General features: G+C 46.8%; 1 protein-coding gene across 1 annotated transcript; it reads left to right on the top strand.

Moving 5' to 3' along the window:
• The first annotated feature begins 1,698 nt into the window (after window positions 1–1,698).
• Window positions 1,699–19,195, top strand: LOC138083429 (pregnancy-associated glycoprotein 2-like). The gene is made up of 13 exons (XM_068977316.1): window positions 1,699–1,747; window positions 1,868–1,965; window positions 3,400–3,479; window positions 3,590–3,731; window positions 4,381–4,580; window positions 5,597–5,713; window positions 7,206–7,334; window positions 7,422–7,524; window positions 9,032–9,175; window positions 13,724–13,836; window positions 15,385–15,442; window positions 15,524–15,622; window positions 19,157–19,195. Exons 1-13 carry the CDS (start codon window positions 1,699–1,701, stop codon window positions 19,193–19,195), a joined length of 1,371 nt encoding a protein of 456 aa, XP_068833417.1.
• Window positions 19,196–27,854: the final 8,659 nt, after the last annotated feature.

The raw sequence follows: 27,854 nt of genomic DNA, 5'->3' as shown, positions 1-27,854 counted from the left end.
AGGTTTGGTTTAGCAGTTAAAATGTTTCAAGGCATGACAGAATTCTATCCATTTGTCCTTAGCAAATGGATATTATTAAATTCACTGGTTTATATGACACTGCTGATCTTTCTTCACAAATGGAAGAAAAACTGACATAGATAATATGTATTCCGTCTCTTACTCAGTCAACCAACTTGACTTGGATCCCCCCTCTGTCCTCTCTGTACTCACACCTCTAGGTGAGAAATAAAAATCCGCACAGTCTGAAGGCTGAATCCCTCCAGCTTTTGAATCCCTTCAAATGAACAATGCATGCACATTTATTGGAGAATTGGTTCACATTATATTTTCTGGAAAAAAAAAGTTTAGTTGCTAACATTTAAAAATCAGGAGATTATACATAAATTTACTTCTGACTTCTCTTGGAAACTTGGCCAACCAGCCTGCTTTCCGGTGTGGCAGTCCCTGGTTGGAGCAGAAGCAAAGCTTCCCCCAGTGGAACCTGTGCTGCCCAGTGTCCAGAATATCTACCCAGCCCTTCCATTCATTTCTCTTGCCTCCTAGGCCATAAATCTGTGAGAACGGACCTAGACTGCTAGCCCCTGAAGATACGGATCACCTGTGAGTTACTGGACTTTGACTTTCTAGCATCCTACCCAGACTCCAGCACACAGGGCTCTCCTTATATGTTTGGTGGGTGATATAAAGTATCTTGTGGATGCCTGCATCACCTTTCTTCCAATACTAAAACCATGTGATTGCAATACTGCTCCAGCCTAGATCTTTGATGCAGACTGGCAGCAAATGTGCCCCTGATCTGTGCCAATCTCCCACTACCCAAAGCCACTCATATGTCACTGGAAGGAAAGGGAAGTCGCTCAGTCGTGTCCGACTCTTTGCGACCCCATGGACTGTAGCCTATCCTCTGTCCATGGGATTTTCCAGGCAATAGTACTGGAGTGGATTGCCATTTCCTTCTCCAGGGGATCTTCCCAACCCAGGGATCGAACCCAGCTCTCCCGCATTGTAGACAGACGCTTTACCGTCTGAGCCACCAGGGAAGTGCATATGTCACTGGGCTGCTCCTAAAGTCTTCACTTTGCTGTTTGATCTCTTTTCCTCCTAGCAATCTCCTCCCCAACTGAGCACAGCCATGCACATCTCATGGCGTTTCTAGGACGACCGCATGAGATCGCGAATGTATAGCATGGCACCCAGCACTTCTGTTTACCACATTCTTAGCAGTGTTTTGTCTCCAAGTTAGCAAGAGCCTCCCCATTCTTAGTTTAGCTTAATTTTTCAGCCAAGCCTCAAGGAAAAGATTACAGTAGAAATCTCTGTAATCTGAGAATTTTCCAAATCCCATGTGCAGAGACTGACAGAGGTAAACATTTTATGGGAATTCCGGTGGTGAAGTGGTAAAGAATCTGCCTGCAATGTAGGAGATCCAAGTTTGATCCCTGGGTCGGGAAGATCCCCTGGAGGACAAAATGGCAACCCACTCCAGCATTCTTGGCTGGAAACTTCCATGGACAGAGGAGCCTGAAGAGTCCACGGGATTGCAAAGAGTCGAAATGACTGAGCACGCACACATGACCTTATCAGAGCCATTAGTGGCCTAAAGGGTCAAATTAGGGCAGGTCAGAGCACATATAATTAGCAGCTTGTGTTCACCACTGCAAGCTCAGGACTTAATCTTCCCTGGGTCCTTGGAGCATGAAGGACCTGGTGAAGGTCCTTTACTTCATGAAGCATGAAGTGGCTTGTGCTGCTTGGGCTGGTGGCCCTCCTGGAGCGCATAGTCAAGTAAGCATGGGGACAGTTAGTGGCATCATCTCTCTTTCTGGGATTTCTCTTGTCATCCTCTTATCCTTATACCCATCAGGGTTAGAAGAGAAAGTAATTCTCTGGCAGTCCAAAGATCAACTCTCACCCATTGAGGAGAACCTTGTCATGGGCATTGAGGGGCAAAAGCGTCTTGAGGTAGGCCTGCAGGGTTGCACGGCTCTGGGGGTGCCAGTCACATTAGGACCTATGCAAGAACACCGCTCCCTGCAATTGTTCACTGCACAGCCCGTGCAACTCTAGGTGCAGTGCTGTGGAAGCCCATTTCTCCTGAATTTGCCTCAGGGGCTTGTCTCTGCTCTCTCTCCTATTCTGGGTGTATTTATTTATGTCTTTATCCGCGTAGGCGCCAAATAGTCATCTGGTTTACCCAAGATTACACAACAGAAACTGTATGCAGACCTAGGTTTTTGACATTTCTTTGCACGGCATTCTGATAAAACGATGACACTCATAAGAATGCTTGGAAAATACACAGTGCCATTACAATGCCAGGTGTGGCAGTCATACTATAATACAGACAGCTGATTGCTAACCCTTCTTTGTTTCCTTTTCCCCATGCTCAATAAAAAGAATCCCTGTAAAGAAGAAGCAGGCCCTGCAAGAAATCTTCAGGGTAAAAATCCTGACAAAAAATTTCCTGCAGGCAAAATCTTACCGTCTGTCCGACAATTCTGGTCTTTACTAGAGTTTCTCATCTCATCCCCCGAGGAACATCTTGAACGTAAGTGTTGGGAGGATGGTGCTCCACAGCGCCCTCTGGTGCTCTGGCCTAGCACTGGGGCTCATCTGGAGGTGCCAGGTGAGATGTTGGGGCTGGGGCTCCTGCAGGAGGCAGAAACAGTGGGGAACAGGACCCCATTCCCAGAGGAAAAGGCACTCTCATCCTCAACTCTTGGTCTGTGGTGACTGGACCCAGAAATGACCAGGTGGCAGGTCAACATCCATTTCTGTGCCAAGACATTAGATTGAGGGAGATTGTTCTTTCTGAACAAAGTGAGCTATTGAGTTAAGATGAAGAGTGAGCCATGACTAGCCCAATCAAAAGATAGCCAACCGCAAACAAGTGTGAATCCTCAGGCAGAGGAAGGTCACCCTCTGCAAATCCAGGAATGATACCAGAAAAAAGTTGCTGAGCCCCAAAGACATGTGAGGCCATAAAAGTCCAAGACTATAGTTATTGCTTCTGTCGTTGTTGTTGTTGTTGTTTTAAGAGTCTTATCTCTTCTTCAAGAATGCACAGACCAGGCTGAGAGAGAGACAAAAATTGAATACATGTCAAATGAAAGGGCCACCTGCGCATAGCTGGCAAGACATGGTCTGAGTTTAGAGGGAGTGGCCTGGGGTGACCTAGGAGGCCCACCTGGAGAAGGAGGCCCTCAGTCTGGCTCTTGAAGAAGAAACTGGAGAGCTTCTCAAATGCAGCAACTTATCTGAGCAGAGGCTGTGAGGAGGAACGGTTGGAAAGTGATTTCTGGAGACCTGGGTTGCCCAGAGGGAAGCAGTACTCTGGGAATCAGGGGTGATCAGGAAGACTGGCCTGCACTAACCTCCCCTCCCCGGCCCCTGTAGATGGCCTACATTGACAACATCACCACTGGAACACCCCCTCAACAGTTCCATGTCGTCTTTGACACCGGCTCATCTGACTTGTGAGTGCTCTCTGTCTGCTGCCAAAGTTCCAGCTGCTGTGAGTACCTGCTTCCCCCACCCATCTTGTCCTGCCCTTCCCACCCGCTTCTCTATCCTTGGCAGCTGACAGATATGCATCTCTTGTGTTGGCAGCTACGAATAGCAAATTCAACCCTAGTCAGTCCAGCACCTTCCAGGACATGAGGAAGACAATCAACCTCAGCTCTGGCTCTGGGAGAATGAGTGGCTATCTTGGCTCTGACATTGTTTGGGTATTGTGGGAACCAGGGGCTTAGTCAGGGCTGGCCCTGGGAGCAACTGCTGCCTGCAAAACAGATGCAGGACTAGCTGGCAGAGACTGTCCATCCCCAAATCCCCTAGTGGCCACCTGCCCAGAAGGGTCGTCTCTCTTCCTCTCATACATACACTCACACACAGGTATACACATCAGCAAAAGTCTCTTTCCCAGGCCGAATTTTCATAAGAACCCTGCCAGTGACATTGTATAATGGGCTTCGGTCTTCCTGGAGAGATACAGAATCCGCAATGCATTGCAATGAATTCCATCCATTTCTGTCATCACATCATAGTGATGCCAAAGAGAAGACTAGCCTGCTCTCTATTCACTGCATGCTCAGGCAGGAACCATTCGGTCCTGTCCTGAGTCTTGGTTGCCCCACCTGTACAGAAGGCTGAGGTCAATTTGACTCACTCAGGTGGTGTTTTCAGGAGAAGCAGATGTTGTTAAAATATACAGCATCACACAAATGGAACCTGAATTCCTGTCCCAGCTTTGTCTAACCATCTTAGGTCCAGCCAGAGTACAGCCAGGCTTCAGTTTTTCTCTGAGATGCTAATGATCTGCACTCCAGCCCAATCCCACTTCCCAAACCTTTACGTGGGAACTCTCTCTTCCCACAGGTCAGGGACCTTGTTACTGTGTGGCAAGCATTTGGCCTGAGCACGAATCTGTCCAGTGAGGCCATGGAATATGGGCCTTATGACGGCATCCTGGGCTTGGCCTACCCCAGCCTTCCCATTGATAGGACCAGCCCTGTCTTCAACAACCTGAATAACCGAAGAGTCATTTCTCAGCCTGTCTTTGCCTTCTACTTGAGCAGGTAAGTCTGAGCTGGACAAGTCTTCTCTCTAAATTAGCTGTAAGATGCTTGCAGTTGCATGAAAAGTTATAGACCACCAGATCCAGAATATTTCTGAGAGATAGTCTAGCCTAGGAGAACTATGGCCCCAGGATCACATCTGGCCCCACCACTGGGTTTTGTCAATAAAGTTTCACTGAAACACAACCGTGCTGTTGGGCTCAAGGACAGTAATTTTGTCCAGGTTGGAGGGGGGTGGTGGGTAGAGATAAAAGAGAGAGCAATAGAAGGTGTCAGGATACTGGATATTGGAGGAAAAGGTAACAGGATTTGCTGATAAATTTGATATGGAAGGAAGGAGTGGGATGGAGAGAACGTTTCCTTCCTCAGTAACATTTCACCAGAGGCCCAGGACCAGCTACAGAGTTTGCAAAAGCCAGTCCAAAATGAAAATGTGGAACCCCTTGTTCAAAACATTAGGAATTTTAAGACAGGGATAGTAGAGTTGGAGGTCTGCTCAACTGTAAGCCCCATGGACAGCACTGATCACAGGCAAGTGAAGTTAAACTGAAACCATGCCCTTAGCTCCCTTGGGCCTTGGCTTTCCAGAATAATTATAGATTAGACAAAGAGAAAGCCAGACCACACCAGCATGGAGACCTCTGAGGGTATATCTGAGCACTCAGGTGGCTGGAGAGGACCTGGCCTTCCTCATAAGATTGGGTGGTGGAACCAGGTTAGGCTGCCCGACTTGAACTTCTTCCTTGGCACTCAGTATATGGGGACCAACCTTGGTCAAATACTCAGTCCATCTGAACCTCAATTTCTGCATATTTACAATTTATGAGCTTTTATTGTATTCACTAAAACAATATGCACCACAAAAAACAAATATATAACTTTACATGGCTAGATAAGAAGAGAACAAGAAAAAAAAAACAACCGTAGTAGTGCCTCTGATGGGTGAAGAAGCACAGCCCACAGACAGTGCCTGGTGTTACTCTCTTCCAACAAGCCCCTCATCCTTCTCTATTCAGCCAGCCGGATATCGCCAGCGTGGTAATATTTGGTGGAGTCAACAATTCCTACTTCCACGGAGATCTTAAGTGGATACCAGTGATTCAACCATGCTACCGGCAGATAATGATGGATCGGTGAGCCTCTCCCTCTGAGGGTCACCCCAATGACGCTTCCACACATGCACACAGACAGACACACACAAGTGCACGCACAGACACACACAGTCACACACAGACACTGGCTCCACCCACAAACATACATAAAAACACATACGAGACACATATAAACACACTCGTAGGTGCAGATATAAACACACACAGCACACAGATATGCACAAACACAGACCCACAAATATAGATATGCACATCACTTACATACACACATAATTGCCTCAGACCTCCTGTCCAGGCCTCTGACCAGGGTCCCGAAAGGATCCAGAGATGACTGAGCGGCTGGGGGAGGGATGCATTCCTGTGCGAGGTGGGGAGCATGGTTAGAAGACCCTACAGTATGGTGAAAAGAGGATCAGGGGGAATTTCACCAGCCTGAACAGGGTTGTGTTAAGATGACCTACTGACCAGAGCTACCCAGGACCTAGAGTGTTCTCAGTACACAGAATTGTCAGCTGAAAACTGAGAAAGTCCTGAAAGTCTGGGAAAACTGATCTACTCAGGGAGAAGCTACCCAGCAGTGGAGAGAGGTTGGCTGCAGTCTTGAGACTTAAAACAATTCATAAAAAGAGACACGCCACCTAAACAATGCTACTTACCAACCACCCAAACCAGGCACACAGTGGGGCAGCAGCTGTGACTGAATCAGGAAGCTGGGATCCAGGAGTGGCCTGAGAACAAGGGACAATAATAGATGAGATTCTGCATGATACCCTCAGACAAAAGCTTTCCTGTCCTTTGGAGGCCCCTGGATCTGCTCATGCTCCCCTGGCAGGGGCCTCAGTGTCTGAGCCGGGTGAGGAGGTGGTGCTGGGAGACAGCCACTCCCAGGCCAGCCTGTGTCTCCCCCGCCACCACTCAGAACACCTGCTGCCCCCGGGAACCTCCATCTTCACTCTATGGGCTGACCCATCATTGGTGAGACACCGGATACAGGTCTCTGAATGTTCTTCATTCAACAAACATACTTCATGCATCCGTTGTGTGCTGGGCACTTGAGGAAGGCTCTAAGGATACAACTCGCCTTCACTTCTAGTGACAGGGACGTAGATGAAATGACTCACATGGTAGTCCAATAGTGAATTACCACTTTGGTACATGCTAGACATGAGGAAGGGCCTACAGAGAGTGACCAAGACAAATGCTCGATCTAGTCTGGGGTGAAGACTTCCCTGAAAAAATGACAGTTAGGCTGGGACCTGGAAGATAAGGAGAAATTAACTATAGAAAGGGGATGAGGGTCTTCTAGGAAGGGCACCAGCACAGGTCCTGAGACACAAAACAGCCAGTTTATTCAAGAACTGAAATGAAGTCCAAAAGGTGATGTGACCAGAATAAAGGTAAACAGAGTCAGGGCAAGAACTGAATGTCTCTTCAGGAGACAGTCAGGCAGGAGGCAGTTACTGAAGAGATTTCAGAGTGACCCTGATGCCTGCTTTGTCCCTCTGCCTCTCAGCATCTCCATGAACGGAAAGATTATTGCTTGTCAGGCCATTGTGGATACTGGGAGCTCATTGCTGACTGGCCCAACTGATGTGGTCAGCAGCATTCAGAGGCGCATCAACCCCAGTCCCGTTGGGGATAGCGAGATGAAGGGTCATGCCACAGGGTCGTTCTTGGGTGCCCCAAACACCAAGGATCACCTGGGCCAACCACTCTCCCTCTTTTTCTTACAGCAAATGATGTCATGTAATGGTGCCACGAACCTGCCTCCTGTTACCTTCACCATCCATGGCACTGACTTCCCAGTGTCCCCTAAATACTACATCCAGAAGGTGAGGGTTCATCCCTGGGGGCTGTCCCAAATCTATGACTTGCTGGAAACCTTGGGGTGCTGCTGGGAGGAGGGCGCCCCCTGCAGGTCAAGCCACACCATTGAAGATGCTGCTGAGCTCTGTGGCTGGGCCAGTGCCTCCCACAAATCAACCACTTGAGAGTAAAGGGCAGTCTGGTAGATCCATCATCCTGAAATAAATAAAGAGACACCACCCCGTGCCAGCAGCGTCGAGGAAAAAGGGAAGGGGAACTCTAAGGTCCTCAGACCTCAAAGAGCTTCAGTTCAACCGAAGCCCTCAGATGGATGAACACAGAAAGTCAGCTCTAGCAACCCTTGAAATAGACAGGTGACAAGGGGGAGTGACTGGGGATGGTCCCTGTGTGCTGGCCCACCCTAGTTATTGACAGTCTCCCTTCCTTTCTCAAAAGAGGCTGATAGGCTCAAAAAAAGGCATTGAGGAAGAGAGGGAATTTCAGTAATTCTAAACCCCCAGCCTCATGGAGGAGTGAAGAAGCCTGCTTGGGTTGAGGGATATCTACACCAAATTCCATGCAACCCATTGCATGGAGTGGTTGGTGCAAAAGGGATCTGGAGGCAGATTAAGGGTGATGAGGGCTACAGATCAGGGGGGCACCAGGGGAAATCACTCAACCCAGTCTGGAGTGGCCAAAGAGGATGAGTATGGGTCCAAGGAGGCTTCCCAGTGGGCCTAAGTACAATATATAGGGCAGGTTGTGGGTGCTGCTATTTAAAATGGATAACCAACAATTACCTACTGTGTTGAACATGGAACTCTGCTTGATGTTATGTAATAGCCTGGATGGGAGGGGAGCCCGGGGGAGAATGGATACATGTAGATGTATGGCTGAGTCCTTTTGCTGTCCACCTGAAAGTGTCACAATACTGTTAACTGGCTACACTGTGATACAAAATCAAAATCTTTTAGAAAAAGAATGGGCTGTGGGGAAGGGTGAGAAGAATAGGCATTTTCTGCAGAGCACAGAGCAAGCAGGAGTTGGAAGGAAAGAAACAGAAGAGTGTGAGGGGAATTATGGGACATTCTTGCTCTTTTTTTTTTTTAAGTATTTTGAAGTATAGTTGCTTTACAATGTTGTGTTAATTTCTGCAGAACATCAGTCACTCAGTTTTATGTATGTACAAATATATACACATTCTTTTTCATGTTCTTTTCCATTACAGTGTATCATGGGCTACTGAATACAGTTCCCTGCGCTATACAGTAGGACTTTGTTGCTTAACCATCCTCTCTATATTTGTTTGAATCTGATAATCCCAAACTCCCAATCCTCTCCTCCTCCCCTCGTCATGACAACCACATGTTTTGGCCCTTCTTGTTCCTGTACCCCCACTTCTGCAGCTGCTGTGAGAGCCACTTGATTCTCCCCACAAGAGGGAAAAAAATGGAAAAGCTGTCTGCTCTGGATGTTGAGGGGGATGGCAGGTAAGGGCTTAGACTGACTGGTATGTATGTCTGTCTCCCCCAGATTCGCAAGAGCCTCTGCTTTAGCAGCTTTCAAGGGGGCACAGAGAACATGGTCCCCTTGGAGACCTGGATCCTGGGTGACGTCTTCCTGAGAGCATATTTCTTAGTTTTTGATAGGAGTAAAAACAGGATTGACCTGGCTCCCGCAGCATAAATCTGCACTGCTACAGGAATCACTCAGGCCCACTCCAAACACACACACCCAGGTAGGGCCATCCCATCCAGGGATGCTGAGGAACTGTGTCTGATGATCTGCAAGGCCCTATTCTCAGTAAAGAATAAACAGTTTCAACATGATAAAGTAAATAATAATAATAATAAATAAATGGTTAAAAAAAAAGAATAAACAGTTTCACTCTTAATGGTGCAAAAACAGATGGGTGTCTCTGTTTGGGTCTGGGAGGGTATAATGATTAGAAAGGAGCAGGAACCAAGTCTGAACCACAAGTGAGAGGAGCCCAATTCCAACTGGCTTCAAGGAAAGGGGGACTTATTGGAAGGACACTGGGGATCCAGTGACAGGAAGATGTTCTAGACCATGGAAGTGTTTATGACTGCACCACCAACTCCACCATTCCCCATCCAGAGGGATAGGGCTGTTGTGCCTGCATGCTCAGTCACATCTGACTCTATACGACCCCATGAACTGTAGCCCCCCCACCCCCCCTGCCTCCAGGCTCCTCTGTCCATGGGATTCTCCAGGCAAGAATACTGGAAGGGGCCATTTCCTTCTCCAGGGGATCTTCCCAACCCAGGGATCAAATCCATATCTCCTGCATTTCAGGTGAATTCTTTAACTCTTGAGTCATCAGGGAAGCCTGCTTTCAGAGGGATGGTAAGGGGTAATAAAAATAGCTTCTATCCATCTTCCGCATCTCAGAGGAACATTGGCAGTGAATTTCTGCCATAGGGGGATCTCTGTGAGGCCCTTCAAGTTGAGATGATTCCTATTTTCCTTCAACCCCAATCACCAGCTCTCTGCCACCCACACCAACTGTGTCCTTTCCAGTCCCATTTGCCAAGTGTTGGGCCATGTGGATCCCTGAGCCAGCCTCCTCCCCCAGGGCAAAGCACACACCTTCCTTTGGCCCCCAGTGCTGCTGGGGAGGAAGCATTCATGTAAAAGGAGAACCCAGGATGCACAGAGCGTTCAGCCTGTCTGAGCTTCCTTCAGAGGCAGAGCTACACACCATTTGGTTTGAGCTGCCATGGTTTGACACTTACAAGTGAAAGCATCACTTTGTCCCACCTAGAGATCCGACATAGAGAGCCTGGCTAGGGACTAGGGGTCAGAGGCTGAGGGAGACCCAGATAAGAGAAAAATAAATAAGCAAATAAATGGGTGCTCTAGTAGATGCTCCCACCAGACCACACTGCTGTATTCATATTGGGAGACACAGATGGTCTCAGCATGGGTACTGCCATGAAATCAGCTGGAATTTGTAGACTTCAGTGAGAGAATAGGAAGGAAAAAATAGCGAAAAGGTAAGTCTTGAACACTTCTTTAAGAGTATAACTTTATTAAATCTTTTTGGAGATGTTTTGTCCTAAACATACTTATGACCTTTGTCACAACAATTTTGCTTCTAACGTTTATTTTAAAGCAATGAGCAGAAGCACCAGCAAATATAAATAAGCAAGAATGAAATCCTCAGAATCTCTCACAAAAGGCAATATCTAGGACTTCCCAAAATTCACTGAGCATAAAGAGTCCACAACATAAATAGGCCGTCACACAACGAACTACCTGATAATTGTATTTAATGTTATGGGAAATCCTTCCAATAGGACACTGAGAGAAAAGAACAGAATATGAAACAGCATGATTCCAGGTTTGCAGAGCACGTGGAAAACAGTGCAGCAACCTCACCAGACATGTGCATCCTGGAGCTTCCTCAGTTCAGTTCAGTCGCTCAGCCGTGTCCGACTCATTCCAACCCCATGGACCGCAGCACGCCAAGCTCCCCTGTCCATCACCAACTCCCTGAGCTTACTCAAACTCATGGCCATTGAGTCGGTGACACCATACAACCATCTCATCCTGTCTCCCCTTCTCCTCCTGCTTTCAATCTTTCCCAGCATCAGGGTCTTTTCCAATGAGTCAGTTCTTCTCATCAGGTGGCCAAAGGATTGGAGCTTCAGCTTCAACATCAGTCCTTCCAATGAATATTCAGGACTGATTTCCTTTAGAATTGACTGATTGGATCTCCTTGCAGTCCAAGGGACTCTCAAGAGTCTTCTCTAACACCACAGTTCAAAAACATCAATTCTTCAGCCCTCAGCTTTCTTTATGGTCCAACTCTCACATCCATACATGACTACTGGAAAAACCATAGCTTTTACTAGATGGCCCTTTGTTGGTAAAGTAATATCTCTGTTTTTTAATATCCTGTCTAAGTTGGTCATAGTTTTTCTTCCAAGGAGCAAACGTCCTTTAATTTCATGGCTGCAGTCGCATCTGCATTGATTTTCGTGCCCCCAAAATAAAATATCTCACGTTTTCCATTGTTTCCCCATCTATTTGCCATGAAGTGCTGGGACCAGATTCCATGATCTTAGTTTTTTGAATGTTGATCTTTAAGCCAAATTTTTCACTCTCCTCTTTCACTTTCATCAAGAGCCTCTTCAGTTCCTCTTCACTTTCTGCCATAAGGGTGGTATCATCTGCATATCTGAGGTTATTGATATTTCTCCCAGCAATCGTGATTCCAGCTCATGATTTATCCAGCCCAGCATTTCTCATGATGCACTCTGCATATGTTAAACAATACACAGCCTGTCATACTCCTTTTCAACTGAACCCCCTCCCTGTCCCCTCTCTACTCCCACCTCTATCCAAGAACTAAAAGCCTGCACAGCCTTAAGCCTGAATCCAGCACACAGCTATTGGAGATTTGGCTCTCATTATGCTCTTTGGAATTTTTTTAAAAAGAAGCTAGTTGCTAACATTTAAAATCAGAAGATTGTACATAAATATTCAGACTTCTGACTTCTCGCTAAACTGGGCCAATCAGCCTGCTTTCCAGCATGGCAACCACTAGCTGGAGCTGAGGAGAGGCTGCCCCAGGGGTAGCGCCTGTGATGCTGGCTGTCCAGGATGCACTTCTATCATTTTTCTTGCCTCCTAGGCCATGAGTTTGTGAAAACTGCCTTAGACTGCCAGCTCCCTGAAGATAAGGACCACCTGTGTCTTACTCAACTTTGACTTTCCAGCATCCTACCCAGACCCCAGCACACAGGGCTCTCCTTATATGTTTGTTGGATGACATAAAGTGTCTTGTTGATGCACGCATCACATTTCTTCCAATACTGAAACTGTAATTGTAATAATGCTCTAGCCTAGATCTTTGATACAGACTGGCATCGAAGGCGCCCCGATCTTTGCCATCCATCCCACTACCTAAAGTCACTCACATGTCGCTGGGCTGCCCCTAAAGTGTTCATTTTGCCATTTGAACTCTTTTCCTCTTAGCAATCTCCTTTCCAACTGAGGACAACAATGCACTTACATGACGTGTCAAGGAAGACCACAAAAGATCACGGATGTGTGGCATGGCCCATAGCATTTACACTTTTCACATTATTAGGAGTGTTTGTCTCCAAGTTTGCAAGAGTCTCATCACTTTTATTTTAGTTTAACTTTTCAGCCACGCCTCAAGGAAGAGATTAACAGTACAGACTCGCTGTCAAAGGGACCACAATCATCCTGGATAACCTGAGGAATCATAGCCATTTCTCAGCCTGTTTTTGCTTTCTACTTGAGCTCATAAGTCTGAACTGGACAAGCCCTCCCTATAAATTAGTTATAAGATGCTTTCAGTTGCATGAAAAATTATAGACCACCGGATCCAGAATACTCCTGAGAAACAGTCTAGCCTAGGAGAACTGTGTCTCAAGGATCACATCTGGCCCCACTATTGGGTTTTTGTCAATAAAGTTTTATTGGAACACAACCATGCTCATGAGTTCAAGGACAGCAGTTTGGTCCAGAGGAGTGGAAGTAAGAAGGATAGCAATGGAAGGTGTCAGGATATGGGTTTGAAGAAAAGGCAGCAGGATTTGCTGATGGATTTGATATGGAAAGACAGATAGAGATGGCAAGAATGTTTCCCTTGTCACTAACATTTCACAGGGATTCCAGGACCAGCGACAGAATTAGTAGAAGCCAGTGCAAAATGAACATATGAGACCTTTTGGTCAAACATATTAGGAATTTCAAGACAAGGATAGCAGAGATGGGGAGCCTGCTCAGTTGTGAGCCCCATGGGCAGCACTGGTCACAAGCAAGTGAAGCCAATTGTGGGTGTGCCTGAATCCCCACGCTCAAAGTGCCCTCTGGCTTTGGCTTTCCTGAAAAATTACAAGCTAGATAAGGAGGAGGCCTGACCCCTCAAGCATGTTGTCCTCTGAGAGTGTATCTCAGCAGTCAGGTCGCTGGAGAGGACCAGGCACTCTTCAGAAGGTTGGGTGGTCAGAGCCAGGCCAGGCTGCTCAGCTTTGAACCTCTTCTGTGGCACTTATTAGACAGTGACTGACCTGGGTCAGGTACTCACTCCCTCAGAGCCTCAGTTTCTACATCTTTAAAATGGGGACTGTAGTAGTGCCCCTGCTTTGTAGAGAAGCACAGCCCTCAGACAGTGCCTGGCATTACTCTCCTCCAACCAGCCCCCTTCTTCCTTCTCTTTTCAGCCAGCCAGAGAAGAGCAGTGTGGTCATGTTTGGCGGGGTGGATCATGCCTATTACAAGGGAGATCTCAAGTGGGCACCTGTGACCCAAGCCTGCTACTGGCATATGCTCATGGGCCGGTAAGCCTCTCCCTCTGAGGGCCACCCCAAGTGATGCTCCCACACGTGCATGTGTACACACACAGACACACATAATTGCATGCACAGTCACAAACAAACATATGCTCCACACATAGAGACACACATAAACACACTTATAGGCACACAGATATAAACACACATATACACAGAGACACAAACATAGATACGCATCACCCACAGATTCATAGTTGCTCCCTGAAACCTAACCAGGTCTCTGACCAGGGTCCTGAAAGGGTCCAAAGAGCCCTGGGCGCCTGGAGGAGGGCTGCATCCCTATGCTATGAGGTGGGGACCATGGACTGAGAAACCTATGTTGTGCTAAAAAGAGGATCAGGGGGAATTTCATCAGCCTAAACAGGGTTGTGATAAGATGACCTACTGACCAGGGCTACCCAAGACCTTGGACGTTCTCAGTACACAGAATTGCCAGTTGAAAAACTGAGAAAGTCCTAGACAAACCAGGAAAACTGGTCTCCTCAGGGAGAAGTTACCCAGCAGTGGAGAGAAGTTGGCCTCAGTCTTGAGACCTGAAAGCAACGTGTACAAAGAGATACCCCACCTAACCAATGCTACTTACCGCCCAAACTAAGCACACATTCTCTCCTGTGACAGAGAGAATCAGGAAGCTAGGACCCAGGAGTGGTCTCGGAAGGAAGGGCAAAAATTGATGGGATTCTGTATGATATCCTCAGACAAAAGCTTTCTTGTCCTTTGGAGTCCCTTGGGCTAGCTCAGGCATCCCCTGGCCAGAGCTTCAGTGTCTGAGCCCAGTGAGGGGGCAGTGCTGGGAGACATGCTCTCCAAGAGCTGCCTGTGTCCCCACCACCACCACTCTGAGTATCTGCTGCATGGAGACCTCCATCTTCACTGTGTGGGTTGACCCATCATTGATGAAACACCAGATACATGTCTCTGGGTGTTCTTCATTCATTCAGCAAACATACATTATGCATCCACTGTGTGTCGGGCTCTAGACGGAGACACTGAGGATACAACTTGCCCTTGCATCTGCTAAGGCAGATGTATATGAAACGACTCATACACACACTGAATTACTATTTTGGTACAAGCTAGACTTGAGAAAGTGCCTGCAGAGAGTGACTAGGACAGGAACCTGATCTCATCTGGGGTGAAGGCTTTCCTGGCAATGTGACAATTAACTAGGAACCTGGAAGATGAGGAGAAATTAGCTAGACAAAGAGGATGAGGGGTCTTCTAGGAAGGGCTCCAGCACAAGCCCAGGCCCAGAGGTACAATACAGTGTGCATTCAAGAACTGAAAGGAATTCAAAAACGTGATGTGACCAGAGAAAAGGAAAACGGAGTCAGGGCAAGAGCTGAAGGGCTGCTCGGGAGACATTCAGGGAGGGGGCAGTCACAGGGGAGACTTCAGAGTGACCCTGGTGCTGATTTTTCCCATTTTCTCTCAGCATCTCCATAAATAAATAATAAATGGAACGGTTATTGCTTCTTCTGATGGATGCCAGGCCTTTGTGGATACCGAGAGCCCATTGCTGGTTGGCCCAAGTGACCCGGTCAGCAACATCCAGAGGCGCATCAACCCCAGGCCCAAACAGGATGACCAGGTGAAGAGTCATGCCACAGGGTAATTCCCAGCTCCCCACATACCAAGGATCACCTGGGCCAACCGCCTTCTTTCTCTACAGCAAATGATATCATGTAACAATACCAAGACCCTGCCTCCTGTTGTCTTCACCATCTACATCATCGACTACCCAGTGTCCCGTCAATACTACACCCAAGAGGTGAGGGGACAACACTAGGAGCTGGTTCGCAAATCTGGAATTTGCAAGAACCCTTGAGAGTCCCTTGGACTGCAAGGAGATCCAACCAGTCCATTCTGAAGGAGATCAGTCCTGGGTGTTCTTTGGAAGGACTGATGCTAAAGCTGAAACTCCAGTACTTTGGCCACCTCATGCGAAGAGTTCTCGTTGGAAAAGACCCTGATGGTGGGAGGGATTGGGGGCAGGAGGAGAAGGGGACGACCGAGGATGAGATGCCTGGATGGCATCACCGACTCAATGGACATGAATCTGAGTGAACTCCGGGAGTTGGTGATGGACAGGGAGGGCTGGCAGGCTACGATTCATGGGGTCACAAAGAGTCAGACACGACTGAACAACTGAACTGAACTGAAGTAACTCATCTTCTGACTGCTGCTGAGAGGAGGGAGCCCTCTGCAGGCCCAGTCACCTCATTGCAGCTGCTACTAAATAGAGTGTAAAATTTCTCCAGAAAAGGTAGAAGTCGAGTCAGTATGGACATAATTGAGTGGAAATTTTTATGGAAAGATGACTTCTGTCTAACACTAAGGTAGAGGTTCCGAAGTATAATCTTACAGAATTCAGCAGGTCTTACAAATGAAAAAAATAGGAGTGGGGAACTCTAAGATAACCATAGCTGTGGGGACCATGAGGGTGGGTACTGGCTGAGCACAGGCATTGGCTGGGCCAGTGTCTCCCGCAAAACTAACCTCCTGAGAGTAAAGGGCAGTCTGGGACATCCATTCTCCTGAAATAACTATGGAGACACCATCCTGTGCCGGCATGGTGGGAGTCACAAGGAGAGGGGAACACTAAGGGCCTCAGCCCTCACAGAGCTTCATTTCAACCAGAGCCCTCAGATGCAGGGACACAGAAAGTCAGCTCTAGCAATCCCTGAAATAGAACAGGTGACAAGCGGGGTGACCAGGGACAGTCCCAGTATTCTGTCCCACCATAGAGTTTAACTGCCTCCCTTCCTATCTCCAAGGTGTCCAGGTTGGGATCGTAAATTACATGCTTACCCTAGAACTTCACTGAAACTTCACACTTTGTGAGTTGGGGAACCTGGGGATGCTAAGGTGAACAAAGGAGCACAGCAACTGCTCAGCCCCGGCACAGGGTGGAGGCTTCATGTCAGCCCCCTGTGGGAGTTCAGAGCAGGCCGATGGGCTCAAAGAAGGCTTTGGGGAAGAGAGGGAATTGCAGTAATTCTAACCCTGCAGACTCATGGAGGCATGAGGAAGCCTGCTTGGGTTGAGGCAAATTATACTGGATTCTATGCAAATGGCCCCCTGGGGGCTGTGCAAAGGGGGACAGGGGCAGATTAGGGGTGATGAGGGCTGCAGAACCAGGGTAAGTCGCTCAACCCAGCCTGAAGTGGCCAAAGATGGTGAGTGTAGGTTAAGGGAGTCTCCCTAGAAGGCCTGAGAATAGTATCAACAATGGGTTGAGTACACTGCTATATTTAAAATGGGCAATCAACAATGACCTACTGTGTAGCACAGGGAACTCTGCTCACTGTTACATGGCAGCCTGGATGGGAGGGGAATCTGGGGAAGAATGGGTACCTGTATCTGTATGGCTGAGTTCATTTGCAGTCCACCTGAAACTATCATAATACTGTCAATTGGCTATACTCCAATACAAAATTAATTTTAAAAAAAAAGAAAGAAAGAAAGTGCTGTGGGCAATGGGGAAAAGAAGAGGGATTCTCTGCAGAGAAAAGAGTTGGGGTCAGAAGTAATGAAATAGCAGAGTGTGAGAGGAACTATGGGCCATTCTTGTTTTTTTTTTTTTTTCAAAAAAGTTAATTGAAGTATTGTTACTTTACAATATTATGCTACTTTCTGCTCTCACTGTTTTATGTGTGTGTGTGTGTGTGTGTGTGTGTGTGTGTGTATCAATTCAGTTCAGTTCAGTCTCTCAGTCATGTCTGACTCTTTGTGACCCCCATGGACTGCAGCACGCCAGGCTTCCATGTCCATTACCAACTCCCAGAGTTTACTCAAACTCATGCGTACTTAGTTGGTGATGCCATCCAACCATCTCATCTTCTGTCATCCCCTTCTCCTCTCTTCAATCTTTCCTAGCATCAGAGGAGTCAGCTCTTTGCATCAGGTGGCCAGAGTATTGGAGTTTCAGCTTCACCATCAGTCCTTCCAATGAATATTCAGGACTGATTTCCCTTAGGATTGACTGGTTGGATCTCCTTGCAGTCCAAGGGACTCTCAAGAGTCTTCTCCAACACCACAGTTCAAAAGCATCAATTCTTCAGTGCTCAGCTTTCTTTATAGTCCAACTCTCATATCCATACATGACCACTGGAAAACCATAGCCTTGACTAAATGGAACTTTGTTGGCAAAGTAATGTCTCTACTTTTTAATATGCTGTCTAGATTATAACTTTTCTTCCAAGGAGTAAACGTCTTTTAATTCCATGGCTGCGGTCACCATCTGCAGTGATTTTGGAGCCCCCCAAAAATAAAATTTGCCACTGTTTCCACTGTTTATCCATCTATTTGCCATGAAGTGATGGAACCAGATGCCATGATCCCTGGGTGCAATGGGACCTGATGTGTGTGTGTGTGTGTGTGTGTGTGTGTACACATATTCTTTTTCATATTCTTTTCCATTACAGATTTTATCACAGGGTATTGAATACAGAATCCAGTATTATATATTAGGACTTAGCTGATTATACATCCTCTATATATTAGTTTCTGTACAATAATCCAAAACTCCCACTCCTTGCTACCCACCCCCCTCTGTCATGCTAATCACATGTTTTATCCCTTCTTGTTCTCGTAACCCCCATCTCTGAAGCTACTGAAAGAGCCACTTGATTCTTCCCAAAAGAGGGAAAAAAATTGGAAGAGCTGCCTGCTCTGGGCATGGAGGTGGTGGCAGGTAACTGCTCAGGCTGACCGGTGTGTATTTCTGTCTTTCCCAGATTTCTCAGGACCTCTGCTTTATCAGCTTTCAAGGAGGCACAGAGCTCATAAGCCCCCTCAGAGACCTGGCTCCTGGGTACTGTCTTCCTGAAAGCATACTTCTCAGCTTTTAATCAGAGAAACTACAGGATCAGCCTGGCTCCCACAGTGTAAATGCTGGCTGCTTCAGGAATCAGTCAGGCCCACTCCAAACACACTCATATGCAGGGCCATCCCACCAGGGATGCTGGTGAACTGTATTTGGTGCTCTGCAAGCCTTATCCTCAGTAAAGAATAAAGGATTTCATCTCAGTGGAGCTAATACAAATGGCTGCCTCTCTTTGGGTCGAGGAGGTGCATCATAATTGGGAAGGATCTAGAATCAAGCCTGAAGCACAAGTGAGAGGAGCCCAACTCCAACTGGCTTCAAGGAAAGGGGAGGCTTATTGGAAGGACACTGTGGATTTGGGACACAGGAGCCAGAGTAGATGCAAAGATCTCAACGACTGGACCTGAGAAATTAGAAGTCGTCGGTCGGTCTTTCTCTCCTGCCCTCTACTCGTTCTCTGTTCTCTGCTTCTCTTAGCCTGACAGCTTCCTTCCCTCAGGCTTCTACTCCTGCTGAAGGGCTCTGCAGCTGCCTGCCCCAGGGCTTTACATCCCTAAAGCATCTAGCCAGTACGGAAAGAAGCACAGCGGGCATCAGGGTTCCTGGGATGGGTATGAGTAGCCCAACTCATATCATATGTTCAGCCCTGGGCCAACTATCCTGTCAGGGGCACGAGGTTCTGTGATTGGCTTTACTTAGTCACATGGCCCTGTCACCTCTGTTTCCTCCAGAGCCACATGACTGGAGTTGGAGAGAAGCCGTCCCAGAGGAACTGTCAGGGGGATGTTCTAGATTCTGGAAGAGTTTATGACAGCCCCTCCAAGTCCACCTCCTCTTCATTCAGACAGATGGTAAGGGGTATTAAAAACAGATTCTATTCTTCCCACCTCAGAGGAACACTGCTAGTGGCCTTCAGTTCCAGGGAGGTTCCAGGTGAGGTCCTTCAAGCTAAGATGGTTCCCTTTTGCATTCTCACAACAGTCACCAGCTCTCTGCTGCCCACACCTGCTGTGTCCTTTCCAGTCCCACTTCTCAAGTGACAGGCCCATGAGGATCCCTGAGCCAACCCCCACCCTTCCAGGGCCCAACACGCCCCTTCCCTTGGCCTCCAGTGCTGCTGGGAAGGATGCTATTCGTGTAACAGGGGACCCACGACGCATTAGCATTTCAGTCTTTCTGAGCTTCCTCCAGGGGCAGAGCTACAAACCATTTCATTCGAGCTGCCATGATTTGGCATTTATGGAGTGGAAGCATCACTTCTTACCTGGAGACCTTAGTATAAAGTCCAGGCTATGGAACAGCAGGTGTCAGAAGTGGAGTGAGACCCAGGTGAGAGAAGAAACAGGAAGGAATAATAGCGATGGAAAACATTCCCCAAGACAACACATAATATGGACCTTTACTCAGGCAAGACAAGCATCAGCAGAAGCGATGTCTCGCTCCTTTCCTTCCTCATCTTTCATACAGTACAAATTTACTGAGCATCTACTATGTGCTAGGTGCTGTGGAGGACCCCAGGGTTAGAGGGCTGGCTTAGGAACCACCACCACATCACGGAGACAGATAAAGAAACCACACCGAGGGGCAGGGTCAGATGGAGAAAACAATAAACATGTCGGGGGGAAGGGGCCAGAGGAGTGAGGGGCTTCCTCTTCAGGAGGACAGGGAAAGTCTGTCATAGGGTGACGAGAAGGGCACTGACCTCAGTCTTGCCACCCCAAACCCTATGAAAGACACCCCTAAACCCTGCAATTACCATCTGTGTGCAGATTGGCCTTATGTCCACAGTTACATGTGCCTAGACCCTTTTGGATGGCCCTGAATTATGATCAGTTTGAGGAAAGAAAGTGGACAATGGCTGAGCTGATAAGGGGAGAAATATGAGAGTAGAACCAGTTTTTCTCTTTTAACAGTACATGCCAACAAAGGTCCATCTAGTCAAAGTTATGGTTTTTCCAGTAGTCATGTATGGATGTGAGAGTTGGACTATAAAGAAAGCTGAGTGCCAAAGAATTGATGCTTTTGAACTGTGGTGTTGGAGAAGACTCTTGAGAGTCCCTTGGACTGCAAGGAGATCAAACTAGTCAATCCTAAAGGAAATCAGTACTGAATATTCATTGGAAGGAATGATGCTGAAGCTGAAACTCCAATACTTTGGCCACCTGATGCAAAGAACTGACTCATTTGAAAAGACCCCAATGCTAGGAAAGATCGAAAGGGGGAGGAGAAGTGGAAGACAAAGGATGAGATTGTTGGATGGCATCACCAACTCGATGGACATGAGTTTGAGCAAGCTCCAGGAGTTGGTGATGGACAGGGAGGCCTGGCGTGCTGTAGTCCATGGGGTCGCAAAAAGTCAGACATGACTGAGCGACTGAACTGAAATGATCTCTAAGCGAGCTAAGTGGAGACTCAGTGAACAGTTTCTCAAACACATTTTCGCAGTGGTCTTCAGGAAGTCATAAGCAACATTTCCATTGGTGAGAAACCACCACCAAGAGTAAGAATAATGGCTCTGATTAATTACATATGCTACCTTACTGCCTCCCCATGAATCCCAGCAAAAAATGACCTTCTTTGTACAGATGAATGAAGTTTTCCTCTGATCTTCTGGCTCCACCACTAGTGAGAGGCACTTAGTAGGCCCCCAAGAAGTACATGCTGACTAAATGAATGTGTGAATTAGCAGATGCTTCCACTAACACATAGGTGCATCCATGTCAGGAAACATACATGATCTCAGCATGCTACTGCTGTGAGAAAACCTGGAGAAGGTCAGGCTGTACTCCCATAGATCAGCGTAAGGTGGGGGCTAAAGCTGGTATCCATTAATGAGCCCCCGGTCTAGAGGCTCCATATTTGTAGCCTGTGCCAACAACATGAGGATGAATTCTGATCTTCAAAGCAACAATCTTATCTCACCTTCCACTTTTATCCTTTACAAATTCTAGTTCTAAAAAATTATAGCCCTCAGTGAGAGAAAAGGTAGAAAAAAAAAAAAAACAGGCAAATGCTAGGTCTTGAGTGCTTCTGCTAAGTGTGTGAATTTATTCAATCTCTTTGGAGATGATTTGTCATAAATATACATATGACCTTTGTCCCAGCAACTTTGCTTCCAACTTTCTGCTAAAGTGATGATCAGAAGCAGCCACAAACATAAATAAGCAGCAAGGAAGAAGTCCTCAGAGTCTCTAAAAAAAGAGAAGATCAGTAACATCCCAAGGCCTTTCAACATCATAAACTTCAAATGTCCACAGCACACAGGCCATCATGCAACCAACTACCCGAAAATTATATTTAACTTTATGAGAAATCGTTCCACTAGGACATTGAGAGAAAAGAATAGAATACAAAACAGCATGATCCCAGGCTTGCGGATCCCAAGACAGTGCGGCATCCTCACCAGGTATGTGCACCCAGGAGCTTTTCTGCCTGGGATCAGATCCCAGGACAAGAGTCAGAGGGTCAGGATCAAGCAACAGCAAGGCCACCACAGGAGCTACTGCAGACCCATGAGGCCCAAGACAGGGTGGGGAGGCCTGGGCAGTGGGGAGGCGCTCACACAGCATCCACAGGTACAGGGACAGCAGCTCTTCGGGGGGTGATGCCCCCCACTCTAAGGAGATCAGACTGGGACCAAGCCAGGAAAGGAACAGGTGGGGATCTGCATTCCCTCCACCGAGTAGAGATGACGCATCACTGTTATCTCACTGACAAACCCTGAGAAAGAAACTTTCTCTTTTCCTTCTTTCTTTCCTCCTTTCTTTCCTTCTTCCTTTCCTCCTTTCTTTCCTTCTTCCTTCCTGTCTTTCTTTCATCTCCTCCGAGCTTTCACCTCCACAGAACTCACAAACCCAGATGCCAACACAGGAGGCTGGCATGTCAGAGACCGTGTCCTCTGAAAGCTCCACCCCAACTCGGGCACCTCCTGCAAGTAGGAGGGCGGGCCCAGTGCAACCAGACCTGCCTGGTCTCCAAGGGAGGCTGTCTATAAACCCGCATCACTGTGATGTCTCCCCATTTCTAAATTTCAATAGCAAGCTAAAGCTGTAACAAACATGAGGTTCACTGTGGATTGCCACCTGACATCAACACCACACCCTCCATGAGAGACACACACGGGGAGGACAGAGTCCGTGAAAGGAAGGAAGTGTGAGAGGGGTGAGGAGACAGACATTTCTCAGGTGTCCTGGAGCCCAGCTTCTGTCACTGAGCCCTGTGTAGGGGCTGACAAAGCTGGAGCAGTGCCTGTCAGAACCAAGAACACAGTTTCTAGGTACAGACCCTGGGCCTTGCTCCCACAGCATGGGGAGGGGTCATGAACTCTGCAGCTACTGGCCCTACTGCTTGAGTTCTTGCCCTCAACTTCTTTCCACTACTGTCTATTTTGATGAGATCCAGGTCACATACCTCAAACACGGGAAACTCAATATATGGGAAGATAGTGAGGCCCAGAGGTGACTATACAATATCTGGTGGATGGAAGCCAGACTGGCACCCTCAGTTACCAACCCCGAAGGGGAGTCTGAAGAATGTCTCAGAGGGGGAGGGATGCGGGCAAGCACTAGCTCAGGATAACTCTGAAGGTCTCACATCTGTGGGGTGAAAAATGTGAGGTATTGTTGGCTCTTGCTGAGTGAGGATCTATCATATGACCGTTCAGCTCAACAACAAATAGTTTCAACTGATATCAGATCCTGTGCAAGGTTGAGGTATTTGCTAAGCATGAGGGCACTCAGACTAGAGTAAGGTGTGCAGCCCTAGAGGTGGCTGGCGGTGCCCCTTGCCCCCTTGCTTCAGCATAAACAACAAGTGCCAGTTCTCCACTCCCCCAACACTGGGTGCAGAGCAGAAACATACAACACGGGGACTGATGTCCTGGGTTTGCACTTTGGCTCCTCAGCACTTTACCTGCGTGACCTTGATCAAGTGACATAACCTCAAGTTTCTGCAAAACATGTACCATGATGATAAATGAGGATCACCATGGGGATCACATGTGTTACTGGGATGAGCAAGGATCCCTGAGAGCGCTTTGCAAATACCTAAGTCTGGAACAAATATTAATTATTCTTCCTCTTCTGTTTGTTATGCATCCGGTCCCATTACTTCAAGGTAAATAGAAAAGGGGGAAATGGAAACGTTTTTTTATTTAATTTATTTTAAATAAAGCCCAAGACTTTATTTTCTTGGGCTCCAAAATCACTGCACACATGACTTCAGCCATGAAATTAAAAGACACTTGCTCTTTGTAAGAAAAGCTATGACAAACCTAAACAGCTATTACAAAGCAGAGACAGCACTTTGCCAACAAAGGTCTGGATAGTCAAAGCTATGGTTTTTCTAATAGTCATGTACAGATGTGAGAACTGGACCACAAAGAAGGCTGAGTGCCAAAGAACTGATGCTTTTGAATTGTGGTGCTGGACTCTTGAGAGTCCCTTCGACTGCAAGATCAAACCAGTCCATCCTAAAGCAAATAAATGCTGAATATTCGTTGGGAGGACTGATGCTAAAGCTGAAGCTCCAATACTTTGGCCACATAATGTGAAGAGAGCACTGTTTGGAAAAGATACCGATGCTGGCAAAGATTGAAGGCAGAGGGAGAAGGGGACATCAGAGGATGAGATGGTTAGATAGCATCACTGACTCAATGGACAAGAACTGGAGCAAACTCTGAGAGATAGTGGAGGACAGGGAAGCCTGATATGCTGCATGTAGTCCATGGAGTCATAAAGAGTTGGACATGACTTAGCACCTCTGCCCATGGAAATCTTCTGCCCATGGAATACTGGAATGGGTTGCCATTCCCTTCTCCAGGGAATCAGAGAGACCAAGGAATCGAACCCAGTTCTCCTGCATTGAAAGCAGATTCTTTACCATCAGAGCCACAAAGGAAGACCAGAAGTGGAGTAGAAGAAACTTGAGAATTAAACTCAACTACAGTAATATTTATATTAAAAGTATGTGGTCTAAACCCTCCTTAAAAGGCAGGAACTGTAAATTTGGATTTTAAAAAATGCAAAACCCATCTACATGCTGCCAGCAAGAAATCCACTTTAAATATACAGACACAAATACTTCAAAAGTAAAAATATATATGAGATACACCAAACTAATTTTTAAATCCCTGTCCATTTATTCAGTTGTGGTAAAACATGGTGATGGTGGTTTAGTTGCTAAGTCAAGTATGTCTCTTGTAACCCCATGGACTGCAGCCTGTCAGGCTCCTCCATCCATGGGATTCTTCCAGACAAGAATACAGGAGTGGGTTGCCATTTCCTTCTGCAGGGAATCTTCCTGACCCAGGTATTGAACCCCAGTTTCCTGCATTGCAGGTGGATTCTTTACTGACCGAGGTACTACTTACCATTCTAAAATTTACAGCGCATAAATACATTCACAGTGTTGTACAAGCATCATCACCATCTACCTCCAGAATTGTTTCCTTATCCAGCTGAAACATTTTACCCATTAAACATAAACTCCCTTTCCTCCCTTCTCCCAGTCCTTGATAACCCTAATTCTTCTTTCTCTTCCTATGGGATGGGCTCATAAAATTGGCTCTTAAGGATATCTATTTGAATATCTGTCCTGCCAGCCTCTCCCTGAGCCCAGAGTGCCTCATTTCTGCTCTCCACCCTGAACTCCTTTCAGGTGGGTTGAAAATAATCAGCTGCTGCAGCAGGATTTATTCCTGGAAAAGGTATATGTCAAGTGCCCATGGAAAGTGCCAATTTGCAGCAGATGGAGCCCCTCAGGGTTATAAATTCGACCATATCTTGGGAGGCATTTCATGACCATTTCATCCCACGGTGCTAGGAAGCTTCTTTCCGAGATCAGGCAAAGAACTAGGGACTGGTCAGTGATGCTGGGAAAAGAATACAGGCCAGGAGCAGACCCAAGGCTGAAAAGCCACATCTTCACTACCCTGGAAAAAGTGCACAGCTCAAGGGGTTGCAGACCAGAGCATCCCTCAGAACCCACTCAGTTGCTAGACTCCTGCTGGTAAGTCAGACCCCACTCTTACCTTTCTTTCTGCATCTATATGATGAGCAACTTGGCTCCAGGATCACCAGAACTGTAACTAGCAAGATGCTCAAGCATAGGAAGGAGGGTAAAGGTGACAGTGATGAGTGCAGGAGATGGGTGGCATGACCTGTGTGGGGAGCTCAGGTGGAGCTCCTACACCCACACTCCCACTGCAAGGGGCCTGAGCCTTATGGGACTCACATGCTCCTCATGACCAATCACCAGCCTCTGCAAGGTGAAGTGTGCAGGAGTGGTCATGCAAGGAGAGGTTGCCAGTCCTCATCCCAGCCAATGCCAGGACTCCACAGCTGACACCACCACTATCTCCAGTTAAATCACAACCCAAGCCCACACCTCTAGGGACCAAGCCACCACCTTCCCACCAGGATATTACCCTTTTCCAATATCCAGGCCCTGGAAGCTGGGGCTTGGGCCACTTATGAGAGGCAGATGACAAGAAAAGGGTACTCCTCCAACCTCATTTCCTCCTATTTTCTCCTTCAGGCTATTTTCAGCCTCCCCACCCTCTATGAGCCTTGTCCCCTATCACTTGCTCCTATGTCCTCATACACCATGCCTCGATTAAACACAATGTCATTCCTATTCAGACTGACTCTTGATACAGGCAAAAATGAGAGAGGAAGAGAAGGCAGCTCCTTACTTTCTTCTCTTGTTAATTCACTCCAAATACATTCACTAAATCCCTGTACTGCTAAGATCTGTGGATACAAAATTGAACACACCATCCCCAGGTTCAAGGAACTCACCTTCTTGGTTGGGATTTTACAGGAAATAAGAGATCTCCATATTCTAGCCAACTCAGTCCTTCAGATGACTTTGATCAGATAAAAAAAAGAATACTGCAGTGGGAATAGTCATCCTGTTTCTACCCACTTCTAGAAGGTATTGTTTACCTCCTCAGTACTGGATCTTGTTATGCTAGTGGACTAGATGGAGATGTGATATGAACAGAAGTAAGGAAGGTGAGACAGGTAGGTCAGAATGTGAGGTAAGGAAGATAAAATATTTAAGAAGCTGAAGTATTGAGAAAGATACGGGACCTGAGTTAGAAAATAACTTTTCAAGAGAAGTTAGTCATTGTGGTATGTATAATCCCCAATTCAGTGCTCAGGAGATCTCCAGTGAAGACTTTGTCTTTTTTTTGTTGTTGTTGTTGTTTGAAACTCAAGTCAGATCCATCTAGCTGTTTCTCAGTCCTGGGCCTTCCTCCTGGCTCCAAAACTATGCCCAGCAGTTCAGCCCAGATCAACTGAGAAAGGTTTTGTTCTCTGAGCCTTCAACATACCCAGTTTATAAGAGCTCTTGCATATGAACCCTTTGATCTTCCTTAGACAAGTTAAAGACAACCCATCAGGATCCTCTGTCCATGGGATTTTACAAGCAAGAATTCTGAACTGGGTTGCCATTTCCTTCCCCAGGGAAATGTCCCAACCCAGGGATCAAACTTGGTTCTCCCACATGGCAGGCAGATTCTTTCCAGACAGAGCCAACAGAGAAGCCCAGCTATTAAAAGAAGAAAGAGGAAACCAACGTGAAGGAAAATGTAACCTCAGATAATGAAACGTCAGATAATGTCAAGGTGTCCTGTGCCCTCTCCAGTGTCACATCAGGAATCCCATGAGGGGAAAGAGCCCTTCTGGTCTCTGCAGGAAATATTTTTAAATTTTATTTTTCCTTTATAATGAAATATAGTTGATTTACAATGCTATATCAGTTTGGGCTGTATGGGAGAGTGATTCTATTACACATATTCATGAATCCTTGCTTTTTTAGATTCTTCTCCTATACAGGTTATTACCAAATATTGATTAGAGTTCCTTGTTCTATACAGTAGGTGCTAGTTGATTATTTATTTTATAGATAGTCAATTTTATACATTAATCCCAAATTCTCACTTTATCCCTCTCTCCCCACCTTTTCACTTTGGTAACCATAAGATTGATTTTGAAGGCTCTGAATCTGTTTCTGTTGTCAAGAAACCATTTGTGATGAACCAGGATGAGTCATCAGATGGAGGTAGAAGTATTTTTCACAGCAATAGAGACCATTTCACACTAGCTTTTCATACTGCCCCCCTCACCTACACACACACACACACACACACACACACACACACACACAC

Source organism: Capricornis sumatraensis, chromosome 8, assembly GCF_032405125.1.
Source record: "Capricornis sumatraensis isolate serow.1 chromosome 8, serow.2, whole genome shotgun sequence".
Taxonomy (NCBI): domain Eukaryota; kingdom Metazoa; phylum Chordata; class Mammalia; order Artiodactyla; family Bovidae; genus Capricornis; species Capricornis sumatraensis.
The sequence above is the reverse complement of the archived record's forward strand: the minus strand, read 5'-3'. Positions and strand labels throughout refer to the sequence as shown.

Excerpts from the sequence above, each read along its gene's own strand:
- LOC138083429 (XM_068977316.1), top strand. The coding sequence starts at position 1,699 with ATGAAGGACCTGGTGAAGGTCCTTTACTTCATGAAGCATGAAGTGGCT. Across the intron at positions 3,732-4,380 it reads TTGGCTCTGACATTGTTTGG|GTCAGGGACCTTGTTACTGT; the intron begins GTATTGTGGGAA and ends CTCTTCCCACAG. Across the intron at positions 5,714-7,205 it reads CGGCAGATAATGATGGATCG|CATCTCCATGAACGGAAAGA; the intron begins GTGAGCCTCTCC and ends TCTGCCTCTCAG.